General features: G+C 38.6%; 1 protein-coding gene across 1 annotated transcript; it reads right to left on the reverse strand.

The window, feature by feature from the left end:
- Window positions 1-6100: 6100 nt before the first annotated feature.
- Window positions 6101-15876, reverse strand: LOC147909369 (uncharacterized). The gene is made up of 2 exons (XM_087407462.1): window positions 7128-15876; window positions 6101-6494 (listed from the first exon to the last, which is right to left on the reverse strand). The coding sequence occupies exon 1, from the start codon at window positions 15748-15750 to the stop codon at window positions 15136-15138; it is 615 nt and encodes a 204-aa protein (XP_087263588.1). The 5' UTR covers window positions 15751-15876; the 3' UTR covers window positions 6101-6494; window positions 7128-15135.
- Between the last annotated feature and the right edge of the window lie 4885 nt (window positions 15877-20761).

Genomic DNA, 20761 nt, shown 5'->3' on the forward strand with positions numbered 1-20761 from the left:
TTTTCTCGTCAAATTTAGTGTGGCCAGTGTTTTTTTCATGTGTACCTTTATTGTGTAAAAGGATTTGGTGATTTATAAAGCCAATTCGAAGAAATTAGTAATCTGTAATTGTCGGTAATTTCTGTTGGTTTAGGATTCCTTTAACGTCAATACTAATGTTAAATATTTTCATCAAATTTTTCATTGAAAAAAATTTGATGATATCTTTCTATTTGAAAATCTCGTATCTAATCTGAACATCTAACTATTTGAAACTAAGATATACTTAAATGAATTAATGCTTTTATTTAATATAAAATTTATATATATATATATATATAATATATATATATATATATATATATATTTATTTATTTATTATATGTACATGTTTTTTTTTCATTGAAGAAAATACATTTCATTTCGAACTGAGTTTCAGAACTTTTACTGACTGATGATTGTGTATATGTAATAATAATAATAATAATAATAATAATATAAGATAAATATTAATGTGTCGAGAATTTTGTTATTCTGAATATTTAAACTACTATATATTATTTGAAATATTTACTATTTATGTATAATGTACGCATATTTTTTATATAATCTTTGTGTATATAATATGTAATAATATAATTTACAAAAAATACAATGTAAAACTATTAAGACTAAAGTGAAAATTCAATCTGTATAAAAAATTTTTTAAAGCAAAAAAAGAGAATAGCAGGAGAATAGTATTGAATAAAAGATCATATATTTGGAATCGAACAAATTTTATCTGATTTAATCTTTTAAGTAAACTGAGGGATACGTTTCTACTTGTCCATTGTTCCAATGTAACAGGATGCATTATTATATCTTTGCATCAGCCTTTATGAATATGAATACTTGAGCAAGTTCTTATTTTTTGCAATTTTATATAATTATAAATAATCATTTTTGCCTGTTTAATCATTTATTTACATATTACATATTACATAAGAGACATGATAGTGTCTCGGCGCTAATCCCAGCGCAGCGACATAGGTCATTTATTAGGTCATTTAAAAAGTATCCGCGGTTTTTTGTTCAATTTTTGAATGAAAAAACCGCGGATATTTTTTAAATGACCCAATATATAGGATGTCTCATTTAACTTGAACATTTGAAATTGCTTGGTCTTTATGATAGGAAAAAACGTTTCAGATGAAAGTAGAAATAGAAGGTTTCAAATAATATAATAAGGGGAACATATTGTGATCATGCTACTTTTCTTCTAGGTGCCAAAAAGATATAAGGGTCACGTCCACTTTTTAAAAATGGAATTGTATGATTTTTTTACATAATATGATTCCCCTAATTATTCTGCATATAAAAGTACTATATTCTGTATATAAAAGTATAACTAGAGCTATCAAAAAAACCAATAGTGTTCACGAGATATTTTAAACTTCACTTTAGCATATATTGACATAAATAAATATTAAATAATTTGTAAACTTAATTTTTTTTATAATCTTATCTTACTCAAGTTTACCACAGACCTGGAAAAGTCAGGAGAAAATGTAAAAAAGATTAGAATTTCGAAATTGCTCACAGTTCCCTGAAACTGCTCCTATTTTTCAAATAATTGTTATAATTTTTTAAATATTATATCTGACGTTTATTAGTCAAATACATTCAAAACTTGTGCATTTTAAACAATTTTAATAAAATAATTAAAATTTATTTTATTCAGTAATTTTATTTGATCCCTCTTTTTCGTCATAACTACATTCTTTTTTCCCAAAACTAATTTATTTTTTGCTGTGGCTTCAATTTGCACCCAAAATTGTACTATGCTACTAAGCTTTTTTTTGCGTTATTTTTAATAATAGATTATTTTTTTCCTACAATCCGTGAGTCTAAATAAATTAAAATTTACATATTTTATATTACTCATGAAAAATTTTCTATTTTCATCAGGAAAACCTGGAAAACTTACAGAATTTTAAAATTCATTTTCTGTGATAACCCTTAATACTTTTATGAATACAATAATGAGATGAATCATCTGATATAAAGAAAATCTGGCAAAAATTATTACTTCTCGAAAAAAAATTAATGTATCAAATGAAAAATTAAAACCCAAATGCTACAATCTTAACTAATCAAGTTAAATTCTATCAATTAAAAAGTAAGACGCAAATGATACTATCTTTTGTTAGTTAACTCTAATGATATGTATCATTCGTATAAAAGATTTAATATCAACAAAACTGGCGTAAAGTTAAATTCCATACAAAATTAAATTAATAATATAAACTTTAATGATATGTATCATTCGTATAAAAGATTTGATATCAACAATTGGCGCAAAGTTAAATCCCATATAATTCGGATACCAAATTAAATAAATAATATCAACTTTAATGATGTATCATTCGTATAAAAGATTTAATAACAACTGGCGCCAACTTAAATCTCAAATTAAGTAAAGAATACAATCCATAATTGCGTTACCTTGTCCATTCAAGTATTACCGCAAAAAGTTAAAGAAGTAAACACTTGGCGCTGCTAGATCACGGTATAACATATCGTTAGATCAATATTCCATCTCTTTCCCATATTCAATAGAAACTTTGCAAACTCAGTTTCTTCTGGGAGAACTCGTATTTTCCATTAAAGAAAAATTTATAAAATGTTTCCAAATTGTACTAAATTTGATTAAGAGATTAATAATTTCAAGTACCATGTTCTTTAACAGGAAGAAGTTGTCTAAAATTACCATCTAATATATAATAATTTTTCTATCAAAAAATTATTATTCATGATATCATGCAATGTTCGATCCATAATTTCTAAAACATATCTTGGCGCCATTGACGCTTCATCCCAAATAAAAATATCTGTTTTTTTTTCAAAAATTGAGCTTCTTTTGATTGGATTTTAATGTTAGATGATGAATCAATAAATAATGGAACTGGCAATTCAAATATTTTATGAACAGTTCTTCCTGTTGGCAGTAACGTTGCTGCAATGCCCGTAAAAGCCATCATACATACATGTTTATTACGAATTTTGGCTAAATAATATATAGTTGTATATATAAATGTTTTACTAGAATTACCTGGACCATCGATATAAAAGCAATTGTTATTGTGATTACAATTATCTAGTCTATTTAATATTTATCTAGTCTATTTAAGATCTACAATTTCTTTTTTTTAATTGTTATTTATATGTCTCATATTAATTTCTATAGCTTCTTTAAATGTCACATAATTTTAATTTCCATAATTTTCTGTCTTGTTGTATTGTTCCATTTATAAAAAAATCAGCGAAACTTTTACCTTCATTACAAAAACATAGCGCCGATGTATGCATAAACTTTCTGTTGCTCTTGTATCATACCAAAGTGTCGCTTATAATCTTCAGGATGCAATGATTGACAAAGTAATAATATACGTACAAATAATATACGAATAATTGTCATTATCCATCCAACGGCTTTACTCCAGCTCGTTTCCATTCTTCATCTTCAATTAAACCTAAAACTAAACAGATTGTTAAAAGCGATTGGCATACTTCTCCATTTACAGTTTTTAAATCATTGAAACTTGTAGCTCCCTTTATAGTGAGTAATAACAGCCATAAGTGAAATAATTCCATTTGTATTGAACTAATGAAATATTATACATTCATCCTATATAATTAAAGTGACTTTTACGTTTAATCCAACACGATACATGTCTTCTATATATAAATATTGTCTTGCTTCTTCGTCATGAGAATTTAAAGAAAAATAATCAATTAATATTATAACTTGATTTAAAGCAGAAATCATTGTTTCTTCACTAATTTCATTTTCAATTATAATGTTTTGTTCATTTGGAAGATGAACTGGCAAACGCATTAGTATGACTTTCATCTTGTAATTTTTTTTCAAGAATACGCCAATTGGCTTCTATAGGTCCAACATAATAAGTTTCTATAAAATTACGTATCTCATCATGATCAATAATTACATTTTCTGTTATTGATTCAATTGTTATAGCAGTAACATCATGTCCTTTGTAAATATATTTATATAGATATTTTATCGATTTGATACTTGAAACTATCTCAACATTTATGACAATTAAAAAATAATTTATAAATAATATAGAACAGGAACAATATGGAATTACAAACGATTATCAATTACATATTCATCAGGACGTTCAAAGCTTTTGCCATTATTTCGATAATAAGGATAAGTATTTTCATCCATTCTGGTCTCTTCAAGATACGATTTAGAATGTTTTGAAGATTTTCCATGATGATGGAAATTTTCAATGATTCTGGAATTTCTCCATCAGTTGTACGAAAAACAGCTTCATTAATTTTTATATCGTCATTGATCCATACAACCCTGGTTTTAACGTAAATAATAATTATAATTCTGACAATAATCCTTCAGATTCTATTTCTAATCATCGTTGATTTTGTAATTCTTCACTTGATAAAGTTGAGTTCAAATACGTTAGATTCTCGCATTATATATTCATGATTTTGTATGATTTTTAAATCTAATTCTGAATTTTCAATAAGACGATAATTTATCACTTCATTAGAATCTATAAAAAGTTGATCATAACTCGGATCTTCATTTTGAGCAGCATATAATGTATTTATTTCATAATAAATTTGACCTTGTATTTTGAGACAATATGAACTTGGTCGCCTATTTTGAAAATTAATTAAATTACTATTAAATGATGCAAATGAAAAGAACTATTATAATTGCGAATATGTTGAAAAAAATTATTGGATTTTATATGACTACCATTAAATAAATTACAAAGAAATAGTGGAGATTGAGATAATGATTCCAAATAAAACGCACCATGATTACAACAATCATGAAATGAATTTCCTTTATTAGATATTTTTTCAGTTACGAAATGTTTTGCATTACAATAAATACAACGTATGTCCATGGGACCTATATAATATTCTGTTAAATCGTTTATGGATATTTAACTATTAATATTTAAATTTATATTTGGTTGGTTTCTCTTACGTGATTTATTAAATAATATATGATTGATATTCATTTTGTTGATGGCATACTTGTGTAACATTTATAGAACTTCCTTCATTTATTTTATTTATATTTATTACTCGATTATCACATACTATTGAATCTTGAATGTGTATAATTGTAGGTGTTAGAATATTTAAAGTTCTTATATTTTCATTATGTTGACGTTGATTATTTGCTTTTCTTTTACGACGTTGTTGCTGAAATTCTTCTTCTTCAAAAGAACATTCTATTTTTCGTGGCATAATTAAAATATAAATTTATAATAATTATATATATACATATTGTATAATTTAATCAAGATAATTGTTAGATAAATTAAAAATTATAAAAGGGCTAATGAGATTACAACTCAATAAGTAGTACGTAAATTAATAATCAATAAAATATATTTAAATTTAAATTATTTAATAATTCATTAATTTATACATTTCGGTAGAACTTTGAACCAGCTTTAATGAGAAAAATAAAAATTATTGAATCAAGAAAATCCGTAGGTTGAAAACAAATGATAAAATAAGGTTATTTAAATAAAGAGTATTTAAATAAAAAGTAAGAATATTCAAACAATAAAGATATTCCTGTTAGATAGGGATATCTAATAAATACAACAAGGACATTTAAACAATAAGACTAACAGTAAGGATATCTAAAGATATCCTTTGTTAATCTTATTATCTCCTTCTAGTTAAGATGTAGATAAATTTTGTTGAACTGTAATTCTTTTTTAGTAATGTTAAAAATCCGCAAATGAGAATAAAAGCAAATAAAAAATATAAAATTAGAAAGTATGTCATAAAAAAAGTTAGTGAAAGTAATGAAAATTAATAAATATTGTTGAAATACATATAAGTTAAAGATAATATAATAAAATAACAATAAATGAATGAAAAATTTTTACAAGGAAAAAATAATACAAGACATAACTTTGTTAAAATTTAATTGTTTATTGCTTCAATAATATTATCATCATTATTATCATCGTTATTCTCATTATTATTGTCATTATCATCATCGTTATTCTTATCACATTATATATTATCAATATTATTATTACATTATCATCATCATTATTTGTATCATAATAACATTTTATTTAATTCTAAAATATTATAATATAAATATAATATTTTAATCTTATAATACTTTAAGTTCTAATATACATTAATATATGAATTATTTAATATTATTTAATAGTATTTAACCTTATTTAATATTATTAAATATAATCTTATAAGTGAAATATAATTTTAAATATAAAATAATATAATCTTAATATAACCTCATAATATAATTTCAATACAATATTATCTTAAATATTACAATATTAAATGTAACTTTATTAAATAATATTATTTTTATATAATAAGAAATAATTTAAATATAATAATTTAATAAGAAATAATTTATCTGCGCTTGAAACGTCTTCTTAAAAACCTTTCTTGGATGCGCTTTTGGAACGTCCTTCCTGAAACAAACAATAACAAATAATTTATATTAATATTTATATAGAAAATGTAATTATATACAGAGTGTTTTCAAAATTGACAATAAATATTATAAAAACAAATTATTTGTAACATTTTAAAATGAAAAATATAATACGAAAATGCTAAAACTATGATAATTTTCAAATGGGAAAATAAGAATTTTATAAATAACAAATCAAAAATTTCATGCACTCAATAATGACAAGATAATTAATTTGAAAGTGCTAAATTTTATTATCAAAGATATGAGGTTCAAGGACGTACTTTCACAATAATTATTTTGCTATCTTTGAGCGCGCGAAATTTTAGCCATGTCATTTGCAATTTTTAAATTAAATTTTTAGTTTTTAAAAAATTAGTACTTAAAATATTTATCATAAATTTTGAGATACTCTACATATTTACATTGTATGTAAAATAATTTTATTGTATTTTTACATATACATATATATACAGAATGAATCTGATAAAAAATTCACTACATTATTTTCAAAAATAGTTAAAGATAAAAAAATACTTGTATCAAAATTATAGGATAAATATATAAGAGAGTAATATTCTTGAGACTTCCACGGGTGCTTTCTATATAACTGTTTTGTAATACTCTTTACTAGTATCAGGCTGCTCCTTGTCCTGATGAAGTGGACTGCAAGACTCACGAAACTTGGCATTCCAAGAATGGATCTAGACACGGAGAAAATCCGCGAAACACACAACAGTTACATTCTGTCAAAAAAGTACCGGGAATTGGTCAATAAAACACAAAATAGTTATTATTCATTCAAATTTATTGTATCGCCTTCAAAGTAGACTCCTTTCGAAATAATACATTTATGCCAACGAATAATCCAATCATCAAAACATTTTTTAAACGCATTTTCCGGAATCGACTTCAGTTCTCGCCGCGAATTCTCTTTTATGTCTTCTATCGACTGAAAACGAGTGCCTCGAAGTGGTAATTTGAGTTTTGGAAAGAGAAAAAAGTCAGCCGGAGCCATATCTGGTGAATACGGTGGTTGTTCGATGATATTTGTTGAGTTTTTGGTCAGAAATTCGTTCATAATGATAGCCTTGTGAGATGATGCGTTATCATGGTGCAAAATCCATGAGTTTGTTTTCCACAAATCTGGCCTTTTTCGACGAATTTGCTCTCTCAAACGCCGCATAACGCCCAGATAATATTCTTTATTTACCGTCTGACCTTCTGGCAAAAATTCCGAGTGCACAACACCACGACAATCAAAGAAAACAGTTAACATCACTTTGACTTTTGATCGACTTTGACGTGGTTTTTCACTACATCTCGACCGCTTTTCAATGCACTGTACCATTCATATGCACGTGTTTTTGATAAAGTTGATTCACCGTAAGCCTTCTGTAACATCTTCAGCGATTCGGCACACGAAATTCCATTTGCAATACAAAATTTGAGACAAATTCTTTGTTTGATCTTTTCATTCATTGTAAAAATCGCAAAACACACTTGAGATGAACTGATAAAATCGAGCACTATAATCACATTAAATGATAGATGGCACTCCAACTCCGCGTCAGTATAGAGGACAGTTATGCCAACTTAGCGACAAAAAGAATTTTAACAATTCCTTTAAGCGGGCTTTTTAAATGATCAATTCCCGGTACTTTTTTGACAGAATGTATGTATAAGAGAATATATTTTGATGTTTTTGAATAACTTTAAATATTCTTGGTTTTCATACTATTTATCAAAGTATTCTTTTTTTAAATAGAAAGAGATATTTTTTATTCATTCAATAATGTTCAATAAAGTTGTACAGGATGCCCCATTTTAAATAATGCATTAAGATTTCTCGAAAACTATGGTACATACGAAAAAATGTTTTAAACAAAAGTTGTCTAGTTTGAAGATATCATTGGTTATTCTTCTTATTTTCTACGTAAAAATGAAAAAAAGAAATATACTATGAAAGTATACTATAAGTATTAGCTAGGACATGATCCTGAACAACATTTAAGAGGTTTTAGTCGTCGGTCGAATATTTTGCGTAATGCTAATGCCGACGGTACTGTAACTTTCAAGCATCATAACTCAAAAAGTACTTAATGAAAAAATATTTTCTTATAGCGTTTTGGAAAACTTTCGACATCAGCTATTAGATTTTGGAATAAAAAATATGGTGTTTCATTTAAAAAAATCGATATGACAACAACACCATCCAAAATACCATCTTATGTCCTCTTCCGAATCATACAACTTTTGTTTGAAATATTTTTCCATATCTATCCTAGTTTTCAAGAAATTTTAATGCAATATTTAAAATGGGACACCCTATATAATTGTTGTATTAAAATATCTGATATATAATAGTGCGACATTCAAATAATTCAATTAATCCAATATATTAAAGGGGTATAATACCTTTGCGGCTTCAAAAAATAAAAAAAATTTTTTATTGGCTTAAATGATACTTTAAGATGTCTAGAATATGATCCCATTAACGCCTAAGCGATCTTGAATTTATTTCACGTCGAAAACAGCTATGCTTGTGTGTTACCTCTAGCGCGAGGAGAGGGCCTCGGGGCGCTCACCGAGCTCGCTGCCTTTCTCTTGTGTTTGTCAAGTATTTCGGGATGAAGTTTTCAAAACAGTCAAGCCTATCTACGAAGAATTAAGTTCTGACGATTTATTATCCCGCTGTCTTGACGGGTATACTCAAAATAACAACGAGAGCTTCAACTCTGTGCTGTGGTCTATAGCGCCGAAAGGGGTCCACAGCAGCAAGGCGATCGTTGATATTGCTGCAAATATTGCTGTTTGTAATTTCAACGATGGCCTAAAAAGTGTATTGGAAATTATGCAAGTTTTTAACTTAACGATCGGTACCACCTGCTACAACTTTTGCATAAAAACCGATGAACGGCGGATCCGCGCAGCCGAGCGCGCCATGACTGCGGAAGCTAAAACAGCTCGGAGACTTGACATGTCCAATAAAAAGGCTAAAGATGATGAGGACCTTAATTTGGAAGGACAATTGTACGGGCCAGGCATTGCCGATTAAGGTAATAAGCTAATAATTGCAAGATTTCTCGTACCAAAACTTAAAACGCGTTTTCTGAAAAACACTATTTTTCAAGCTGGTGTACATTACAACGCCCACAATTTTTATCCGATCGACAAAAATCAAATATCTTTATACTCAGCATGGGTGCCTTTATGGTACTACCCAGCCTTTTTTAAAAAGAATCACTAGATTTTTTTTGGCAATCGATTTTATGTCAGATTTTTAGGCGAAAATTCGATTTTTTTTTTCAAAGTCGCGCCATTTTCTCAAAAATTGATATTTTTTAAAATCCACCGGTACTACCTTAGCCAAACTATCACAGATTAAGAACCAATTTGTATTTTTGCTTTAGGTCACTCCAGTCAGCCACAATCGTGTACATCAGCAAGACATACGCGACGCTAGCGGCCTCTTTTGACGGCGTTTATTTTATAAACCATGATGATTTTTCAAAAACAAAAAATATGTTCAGTGTCTTTAATATGTAAATAAAAAAGCCCAAAGACCCGATTTTGAATTGCGCACTTCTTTGTATGTAAAAAAAAATCTTGAAAATGAGGTCGATTTTGGCCGTAAAAGGTGTTATACCCCTTTAATAATTACTATTTTAATGATGACTATTTATTTTTTATTTCTATTATTTACAAATATCTCTCCTTTTTAGTCATTTTTGAAAAAATGTACTATACATTTTATCAGATTCATTCTACATGTATATAAAACACGCACACGCACATATACCACGCATATACACGTGCACGCATGCACCTATGCACACACGTATATATACATGTATATCCTGATAGCCAAACCTGTGGAGACAGATCCACCATTTTGAGCAGAGCCTGCCAATTTTATTAATTACAGAAAGGCAACAAATTGTACACAGAGTTTGTACTATCAAACAATCTGCTGTCAAAAATATGATAAAGCTGACATGCTATGCCAGCAAATTGATGAGAAACCAAACAGTCTGCTGCATAACCTGATTGTACACAGCAGATTGTGAACAGAAACCGAACAGAGCCTACTGACATAATCTGGCGTTAGATTGGCAGCAAAAATTGAGCAAATCTGTTATTTTTATATATGGTCTCGCCAGGAGATGGACTTGCTCTCGTAAGAAGAAAACGTCCAGGAATCCTATAAAAATTAGCGTATATAAATCAAATAGACAAATCGCCTAGAGATTCCCAAGTTCTTTCTGATTGTGCTTTCTGAATCTCTGAATATTTTTTTGACTATTTTATAATTTTCTCATGTATATTTTGAAATGTGAAGCTAATCAATATTTTAGCAATAAAACTGTATTGATTGTTTCCATCAGTATATATAAATATATAATTATGTATAATTATATATAACTGTTTATATATACGTACGCAAAATTTCTTATAAGAAACCAGGTCGATTTAAATAAAAATGACAGATCTTGCTCTTGCTTTCTGCTGCCAATCTGCTGTTAAATTATGTCAGCAGATTCTGTTCGGTTTCTGCTCGCAATCTGCTATCAGATCGTGTTTGATTTCTGCTAGTCAGTCTTACTGTTTATATAGAATGTTAACAGGTTCTGTCAATAGAATAAGAATAGAATGCGACATCAGTCTGCTAACATCTTTCAAATCTGCTACCAGTCTGTCGACATCCTGCTATCTAGGTTTTATTATATGTGTCACGGGGCAAAAGTGTCCGCAAGTGGACAGTGTCAACATTGCCTGCTGTACAATGTCAGCATTGCTCAACACAATCGTGTGCGATGTTGACACAGCTTAAGCAATGTCAACAGTGCTCATTTGTGGACTTTATCCGTAATATATACATATATATATGTACATATAAATATATTAAGGCCCGTATTCAAAATGCGCTTACGATGTTAGCGCACTAATATATTATACGAGGGAAAGTCAATAAGTTTTTAAAAAAACGTAGTAAAACACATTTTTTTTAATCGATTCATTTTTATTTCTCTATAGTCTCCTTTCAGCTCGATACACTTGATCCAACGATTCTCCAACTTTTTCAAGCCATCCGAATAATATGATTTGTCCATCCTTCAAAATAAGCCTTTGTTTCGGCGATGAGCTGCTCTCTGGTGGTGAATCTCTTTCCTCCGAACCATTTCTTCAGGTTTCAAACAGGAAATAGTCCAAACAGGAAATAGTCGCAGGGGGCTAAATCTAGTGAATATGCTGGATGGGGAAACAATTCGTTGAAATTTGTTGAATTTGGCCATCGGTGCTGGGCACGTACATTATCTTGATGGAAGAGCACTTCTTCTCCCAAATGAGGACATTTTTTCTTTAAAATGTTGTTGAAACGATCCAATAAGGCTGCGTAGTAATCGCCATTGATCGTTTACTTCGACGGAAGGTAATCAATTTGAATTATACCGCGTGCATCCCAAAAAACTGTGGCCATCATCTTTCCGGCCGACTTCACGATTTTCGCCTTCTTCGGAGCTGGTTCATTCGATGAAGTCCATTGTTTTGACTGTTCCTTTGTCTCGAGTATGAAGTAATGGATCCATGTTTCGTTCACAGTAACGAATCGACACAGAAATTCATCTGGATTACGTTGAAACATCTCCGATTGTTTTGAAATCGTCACACGGTCGCGCTTATGGTCCACAATGAGTAAACGCAGCACTCATCTTGCCGATAGCTTTTTCATACCCAATTGTTCATGTAAAATTGAAATCACTGTGCCATGTAATATGCCTGTGGCCTTAATAAACTCGCTCACTTTCACTCGTCGATCAGTCAAAACAATATCGTGGACTTTATCGATGATTTCTGGCGTAGCAGTCTCAATTGGACGTCCTGAACGAGGTGCATCACATGTGGACGATCACATTTAAATTCATTCACTCAATTGTATACAGTCGCAAACGCTGATACAGATGTGCTGTGAACATTATTCAACTTGGCTTTGATTTCTTTTGGCGTTAAATCTTTCATATATAGATGTTTGATCACTGCACAAAACTCGTTTTTTCCATTTTGCAAAAAATAAAAAGATTGTTCGTTTTAATCGTCTACAGAAATGAAAGCACGCGATGAATTCCGCTCAAAATTTGACAGTAATCAGCTGAAAGATGCTACTTGTCAAAAAACAATGTGACATGACACTGCGAGTGTCCTCTGACAGATTTTCTAAGAACTTATTGACTTGCCCTCGTACTTTATGTCACATTATAGAATTTCAGAAATAAAAGCGCGTTCTAAGAACGGGACTAAGAGTATATATCAAGTGCATTATTTAAAAAATATTAATTCTTACCATTATTAACATATTTAATTATGAAGTTTAAACTTATTTAAAAAAAATGATCAACAAAATAAACACAAATGAACGTAGCTAAACGTAGAAATAAAAACACATTTAGGCAAAATGATAATTTTATCACGTTTATTTCAAATTTAGAATGAATTACAGAATACACGTAACTTAAGTTACATGCATCTAGTAATTCATTCATAACGATTAAATTGCACGATTTAATTACGAAAAAAAAGTTTAACTTTTGTATTTACGTACCTTGCCTGTGATGAATGGATTATTTTGCAACAGAGTACACAATTGAAAAAAATGTTAATGAACATTTATGCTCTTATCTGACACATATCGTTCGCGCTTAGTCGGCCGTCCTCGCTGAGTTACCACATCTACAGTTCAAAAGCAAATAACGGAATATGCTCGTTAAATAGAAAAACTCTTAAAAATTCTCAATTTATTAGATAATATTACATATTTAAGAGCTAGCAGAAAAGTTGACAGAAAAGTTGGCTAATCTTAAGACAATTTTTTTTATATGAATAAGAAAAATGATCAGTATAACAAATTTGAAAACTTAAGTGCGGAGGTTTGAACTACTAATGAAGGATTTGATAATATTCAAATGTACAAGTACTATTAACATCATTAATCCAATCAAGGTTGGTTTAAATCCGTTTTGACTAAAAATGCTTTTAAATTCAAATTTCTCTATCAATCATTCTTATCTTTCATATTATAATAACTTTTAAACGCAGATGAGATTGTAATAAAAATACTATCGATATAATAATTTGTATGCAGTTTCAAATATATAGACTATTACTATGTAACTAAAAACGATAAATTTGTTGATTCGTTGTTCCTTGTTTTACAAATAATAAACAGCAACGAATTGAAATGTCCAGTTGAGAAATTAATAAGAAACATTAAAATGACTGATAAGAAAATTAAATCAAAGTCTGTAAATAAAATTAATTCGTTAGAAATAGCAGACAATTTTTTTCCTTTATCTACTCTTGCATTCTTGCTCTCTTGCTTTCTAGCCTTCTTACGGTTTTGTTTTTTTTTAACGTATTCTATAATGGGCTCTTTGTTTTCTGTTTCTTGCTTTTAATTCCTTACTTCTTTCGTCTTTTCTCATTTTTATTTTTCATAATTACATTTTTGTAAAGAGTGATGGTAAGTTTTGAATGCAATCTCCACATTTTCTTGAAGATAAGCAACGACGTAAATTAAAAATATTTTTTTCAAATAACGGTAAGCGGGTTTAAGTTGTTGCATTACAAAAATATCAACCGCTTCTCTTCCAGAGACGCTTGTGCTGTGAAGGTGTTATATTATTAGCAAGACATAGGAAGCTTTTAGATTATACCGTTTAACGATTAGATGATAATAGCATAAACAACATTCTCTTCAATTGTTCCACTATATAAAGTAATCCTTTCACTGGCGAGTTACGTAATCACAAAAATTAAATTTTTTTTCGTGCAATTTAATCGTGATGAATGAATTATTACTTAAGTTACATGCATCCTGCAATTTATTATAAATTTAAAGTAAATATAAAAAAATTTTTATTTTAACTAAATATGTTTTTATTTTTATAATTATGTTTATTTCTATCTATTTTGTTGATCACTTTCCAAAGTAGGGGAGACCGGAGTCAGTTGACTATAGAAATAAGTAGAATAATCGAGGCTACATTAAAAATAAAATACGCGAGACACGCGTAAACGTGTCTAAGCACGCAGCAGCGACTGCCGCCAAGTCTTTTTTTTTTTTTTTTTGGTAACGGAAGGGAAATGTCTGATGCATACCCCGGGCCTCGGGGGAAAGCTCGGGGTTATGTGGGACTTGCATCCACTAAAACCCCTCCGGGTGTTCTGAATGAGCCATAGCTGAGGGGGCTCCCAGGAACGCGTGCAGCATACTTCTGGGAGCCCCTCTGGCCGGTCGGTTGTTGTCGAAACAATCCCGCCCGTCGTCGGAGAGACGGCCTCGGGCAGCGCATGGCATTGACTGCCCGAATCGGGCGCTGGAGGGAGACACCACCCCCGCACTCGCCCTCCCGGTTGTTGTTGGGGGGCGGGGGTTGGGGATCTCGGCCCCTGCCAGGATCCCTAGCCCCTCAAGGAGCGCCAAATGAGAGTTTCTTCTGCTAGTTTGTCGCGCCACGAAAAACGTTTTTCGTGGTGCGGCGTATCCCCCGCGCGCGGGGGGGCAGAGGCCCCGCCTTAGCTCCGCAGTCGTGGACTGACGGGTCGACAGGGACGAAACACTAGACCCTACACGCGGAGGATCATACCAGGTTCGGCGGCGATGTGTCCTCAATGTTCGTTCGCCGCCGCTTCACGGCTCCCCGCGTCCGTGACGCATCCTCGTCGTCTTCATCTTCATTCTCCGTTTCCTCCGGTATCGGGGAGGGAAGTTGCCGCCATTTTCGTCCCGTGGAACGACACCGGCGGCGCGAGTGCGCGAGAAGAGGCCCGGGGCACGAGCGACCCGGCTGTGGCCGGCGCCCGCGTGGTCCCCCGCCGCCTACCTCCCTTCCCTCCACCACCAACATCGTCGCCGCCGCCACCCGGCAACGGAGGAGGGCTACGATCACCCGCTCCCTCTCTCTCTCGGCCTCCTCTTTCTGCGACATAACCTGTTCGCAGAAGGAGAAAAATGCCGTCCAGGCGCTCTCCCCGCCGACTATCGCTCTAACAACGGCCGGCAGGGAGAGATCGTCTCCTATTTCACGGACCAGGACATCGCGCTCGCTTGCCCAGGCCGGGCAAGCCTCTAGCGTGTTCCGGTCCCCGTCGCAATGGAAGCAGCGCGCGGTCGGCTCCTTTCCTATTCGACGCAGATACTCCCCGAAACAGCCGTATCCGGTGAGCACCTGCGTCATGTGGCAGAGTTCCACCATCCCCTGCCAACCTATTTCTTTAGAAGACAGGAGAGGATGACCTTCACGGTCCGAACGCTCGTTATCGGCGGGTTGTTCTCGAGAGTTGCACGCCACTCCCGAAAGACCCGCCGACGGGCCTTCCTGCTCAGTCGGTCAATGGTCCCCGGGGTTACAACCCCCCCCCCCCCACGTAGCCGGATGGCCTTCACCCTGGTGTAGGTCTCCGCCAGAGCGTCAGCCATGTATTCGGCAAGGGGGATCCCCACGAGGACCACGGCGGCCACATGCGACACCTGTAGGCCCTACAGATTCTTAGGACCAGTTGCCGTTGCGCAGCGTACAATCTGCCTTCAATACGACGACTGGCCAGGGCCTCCCCGCTCCATACCGGGGCCCCATAATAGGTCCCGGATAGGACGGCATGCATATACGCTCGCCTGACCGTCGCATTCGGACCGCGAAGGTTGGGCATTAGGCCGAGCAGGGCATCCGCGGGGCTAGTATGTCGAAATGCTCGACAAAGTCCCAGCGACCATCCAGGCCTAAATACTTGATAGTAGGCCCCATCGGGATGCGGATCTCATCCACGATGTGTGCCTGAGGGGGCACCCCGCTCCTTCCATTATGGAAGAAGATCGCTTTCGTTTTTATAGGGGCCAGCTCCCTTATGGAGCTGACCACGCACGCCACTGCAACGTTCGCATGCACACAGCTCTTTCCCAGGTCGTTTCCCCGGCCACCACCAACGTGTCGTCTGCGTAGCAAACGACATAGCAGCCGGGGGGGGGGGGAGGGCCGCGCGGATAACCGAGTCGTATGCGACGTTCCAGAGTAAGGGGCCCAGCATGGACCCCTGCGGAACGCCGCACGACGTGTCCCTCTGCTGCTGGAGTCCCTATTTGTTGTGGAACTCCAGCTGCTTGTCCTCCGGAAATAGTCCTCCACAATGGCCACCAGATAGGGGGGCAGGAAGTGATGTTCTCTCATCGCCCCCACTACCTGGGCCCATGGCACACTGTTGAAGGCATTGGCGATGTCGAGTGACACCGCCAACGCCACCTCCCCCGCCTGCTCCGAGAGGGCACGGACCTGCCTAATAGCATCAACCATAGATAGCCTCTCTCGGAAACCGTATTGACCGCGAGACAGGTCAGGACGATGCAGGCAGCGATGATACGCTCCAGTAGTTTGCCCGCATCGTCCAGCAGGCATATTGGCTTATACGCGGAGGGACTCTCCACCGGCTTGCCCTCCTTGCGTAGAAGGACAAGCCGGGCCCTCTTCTACAATTTGGGAAAGCTTCTCTCTCTGAGGCAGCTCGTGTAGAGCTGCCTCAGACGTTCTCCGATGATAGGGGCAGCGGCGAGCGGCCCTTCCATGGACGCCGTCGGGTCCGGCCTCCCGCGGCCTACTCTAAGGCCTTCTCCATCTCTTCCCCGGTGACGCTCAGCTCCTCCGTCCATCCCGACGGGGGGCTAGCCCTCTCCGGAATGTCTCTTTTCCTGGTGGAAAAGAAGACGTCCTCCAGGAATCGAGCGTCCAGAGTTTCCGCTATCGAGGGGAGGGAAGGGGGCCACGAACGAAGCTTCTTCCTCACGATCTTATAGGGCCTCCCCCACGGATCCCTCCAGGGAGGAGACGAGCTCGCGCCAAGCGGCGGCCTTCGCCTTTCTTATGGCCTCCGTGGGGGTGGCCGAATCATTGAGGCCAGAGACTCGAATCTCGGCCATCCTCGACGGACAGAGACACTCTCACGTCATCTCGTTTCACGAAGACGGCCGATAGCTCCTCCGTCAGCTTATCGGCCTTTACCCTGGGCCCCTTACCTCCCAGATAAGGGCCCCGGTGATGGCCTTCCTGGGACGTAGATCCTCCATCCCCAGATCTTTCAATCGAGGATCTCGCCTTACCCATTACCTCCTGGTAGTTTGTCGGGTCGGCGCATGTTATTGTGATTGCCGCCGAGATGGGCGGTCTGAGTCTCAGAAGGGGAGGTCTCTTGTCGGAAGCTTTGAGACTTCCGGTTGTGCCTCTTTCTTCATCCCCCCACCCGTTTTCACGCCGGTCCCAGTCTTGGTGGGAGCGGCCCCGGGTTTTCCACTTTTAGGCGGCCGGGGCGGCGCCGTCTCGGCCTTTCTCGTCTTGGCGGCCGCCCTCTTGGCCGCCCTAGAGATGACCTGTGCCCAGGTCGCCTCATTGCCGTCCTTCTTCTCCTCCGCGCGTATTGCGCCTCCGGTTGGTGGGGGATCTATGGTTGATGCTATTAGGCAGGTCCGTGCCCTCTCGGAGCAGGCAATCGCGGGGGAGGTGGCGTTGGCGGTGTCACTCGACATCGCCAATGCCTTCAACAGTGTGCCATGGGCCCAGGTAGTGGGGGCGATGAGAGAACATCACTTCCTGCCCCCCCTGAGTCGCGGGGGGGGGGGGCGGCAAGTCCCTCCTCACGGCGGGATGGAGCATGTTGGACGTGCCCCCCTTCGCCCTGGGGGCGACTTTTGCAGCGGCCCCACCCTTCGCCGATTGAGCGGGAGGCTGGCCGCCCTGTTTGGCGGGTCGTTCTTCCTTTCTTGGTTGTCCCTTTTGGGGCAACCGCGCCGTCGTCGGAGCCATTTCTCGCAGGAGGCGAGGGAGGAGCCGCTCGAGGACCCTCTCAATCCTCTGGTCCTCGTCATCCACTCCTTCCCCTTCTTTCTCACTGGAGATTTTTTACCGGCGGGTACGACTCTGTCCGTCGCGGCCGCCAGGGGGTTGAGTTGTTTTGCAACCCCCTGCAAAAGAGGCCTGAAGTACGGTGTCCTCAGGTCTTCCTCCGTGACGCGGACTCGCAGCTCCTCTCCCTCCTTGGGAGCGGACCGACTCGTCGCGAGTCCCCCCTCGAGTTTTGACGGGACTGCGGGCATCGGTCGAGCTCTCTAGGCCCGACCACTACATGATCGAGTCCCATTCAAGAGCCGGCACCCCATCCCGCACTGACGCCGCCGTACAGCGGGAGGTTGATCTCTCCCTTTCTCTCTCTCGCGCTTGAGGATCGTGTTCCTGGAGCGGAGGAGCACCAACTCTTGATTGAGCTTCCGTTTCTCCTCCGCCCAGGCCTCCGACTCAGAGCGGTCGGCGACGCCGTCGGCCGCCTGGTCGTCGTCCGTGTCCCCGCTCGCGACGACCGAGCTGAGGGCCGCGAAAAGCTTGGTATAGGTCGTCCACAGGTCCTTCACAATGTCCCCCTTTATATTGCGGTATTTTTCCACCGCTTTGGTGATGGTGCCCAGCTCCCATGTTGCCACGGCAGTTATGGCACACAGCGGTTGCTCATCATATTCGAGGGCGAGCTCAATGGCCTTTTCTCTGACTTTCGCGGACGCGGATACGGGCGCCACCTCAGGGTCAATAATGGCCCGATGTTCTCTCCGCAGTTGGCGGGCCTTGACCTTCTCGGCCCTCTTGGCCCTGGCCTCGGCTGTGAATTTCTCCACGTGCTCGGGGTTCAAGGCCGGCCTCCCTCTCGATCTTTTAGTGATCTCCCCCTCGGAATCAGAAGAGATCACGAAATCGGCCGTTCTTTTACGGCCGTCCCGACTTTCGCCACCGAGGGATCCCAGCGAGGCCGTCGATGCGATCCTCGAAAGAGCATCCTCCGAAGCGGCAGCCTCGGCGCGGGCCCCGACATTGCTGCAAGCAGGGCCAGGATGCGCCTTCCGAGGGGTTCCGCCATCCTCTGCTTCGCCTCTGCTTCGTAGCCGGGCGACTTTCCGCCTTAACGCCCTTCGATGGGCGTTCCTCATCCGCGATTTGTGTAGTTTGCTGATTATTTGACATTGTGATTTTGCCCACGGCCCGCAGCGGCTCCGCCAACCAGGGTATACCCTCGCCCCGCCCCCGGAACCAGGAGAAGGGTACCCCAAGTTCCCCCAGGGAGCTGGCATATGACTCGGGTCTCCGGAATGTATCATCGGGAATACTGGCCTCCAGCCCCTTACTTCCCGTGAGCGGATGTGGTGCAAGTCCACTCATGAGTTTCGGGGGTCCTTCGCCTCCGACCACGAGGGCACCGCTGCGGGTGGCGTCACCCGAGGCGGCCCCACGAACGGTTCAAGTCACGGAAGCGGCGCACTTCCGGACCCTAGTCGCCGTGGCGACCAGCAATAAAATCCGCCGCCTGGTATCTCGCTTCGGAAGGGACGCCGTCGCGGAAACACCGGGCTACCATTTCTCGGCGCCCCCCCGGCCCCGGCTTCGGAATACGTCCGAGCGGCCCGGAGGGGAGGGGAAGGCAAAGATCGCGCGCCCAGCCTCGGAATATGTCCGAGCGGCCGCGCAGCCCTCTCTACTTCGGGAGAAATGAGAGGGCCCCGCGACGGACTAAAAATTCCGCACGGCCCCGTGCTCCCCTATGGACAAAGTCCGCACTTCCCGAGGCGGGAGAGGCCCCCGGTGCAATGAGCCGAAGCTCTCGGAGACCCCACCCCCCCCTCCTCCAGCGGCATGGACCAGCCCGCAGCCAGGAGCACCCAGCGTACGGGCCGATCTGCCTTGCGGGAGCAAGACACCCGCTCGACGCGTTCCACGCCCAAGACCCCGAGGAAACCACCCCACTCCCAGGAGGAGAGGGGAGAGCCCCACGGGAGCCCGGGCGTGATGGGGATCGATGCCCACACCCGCACGGGCAGGGAATAGAAATTCCCCTTAACGGTGCCGTGCCACCGGGCGATTGAAGTCAGGACCGCCAATCCCTACCGGCACATTCGGGACCCGTCCTGAAAGGACGAGATCCCTAGGAGTCCCTCCCTCGAAGAGAGGAGACTCCCTTGGAGTGCTGGACCCGGCGTACAGATTCCTCCTGTCGCGGAGGAGTCTGTATAGGTTGCTCTTAGACCCCCACGAGCCGCGAGGCAACTCATAGGGGAGCCCCCTCACCACGACAAGGTGACAACCCACGAGAGGGACTGCCGCTAAATCTGCTGTAAGATTCTTGTGTTCTGCGAACATATCTATGATAGAAATTATGCCACAATTTAAAAAAATCGTACACCTA

The sequence above is a fragment of the Acromyrmex echinatior genome, chromosome 6, assembly GCF_024713525.1.
Source record: "Acromyrmex echinatior isolate Ae372 chromosome 6, ASM2471352v2, whole genome shotgun sequence".
Taxonomy (NCBI): domain Eukaryota; kingdom Metazoa; phylum Arthropoda; class Insecta; order Hymenoptera; family Formicidae; genus Acromyrmex; species Acromyrmex echinatior.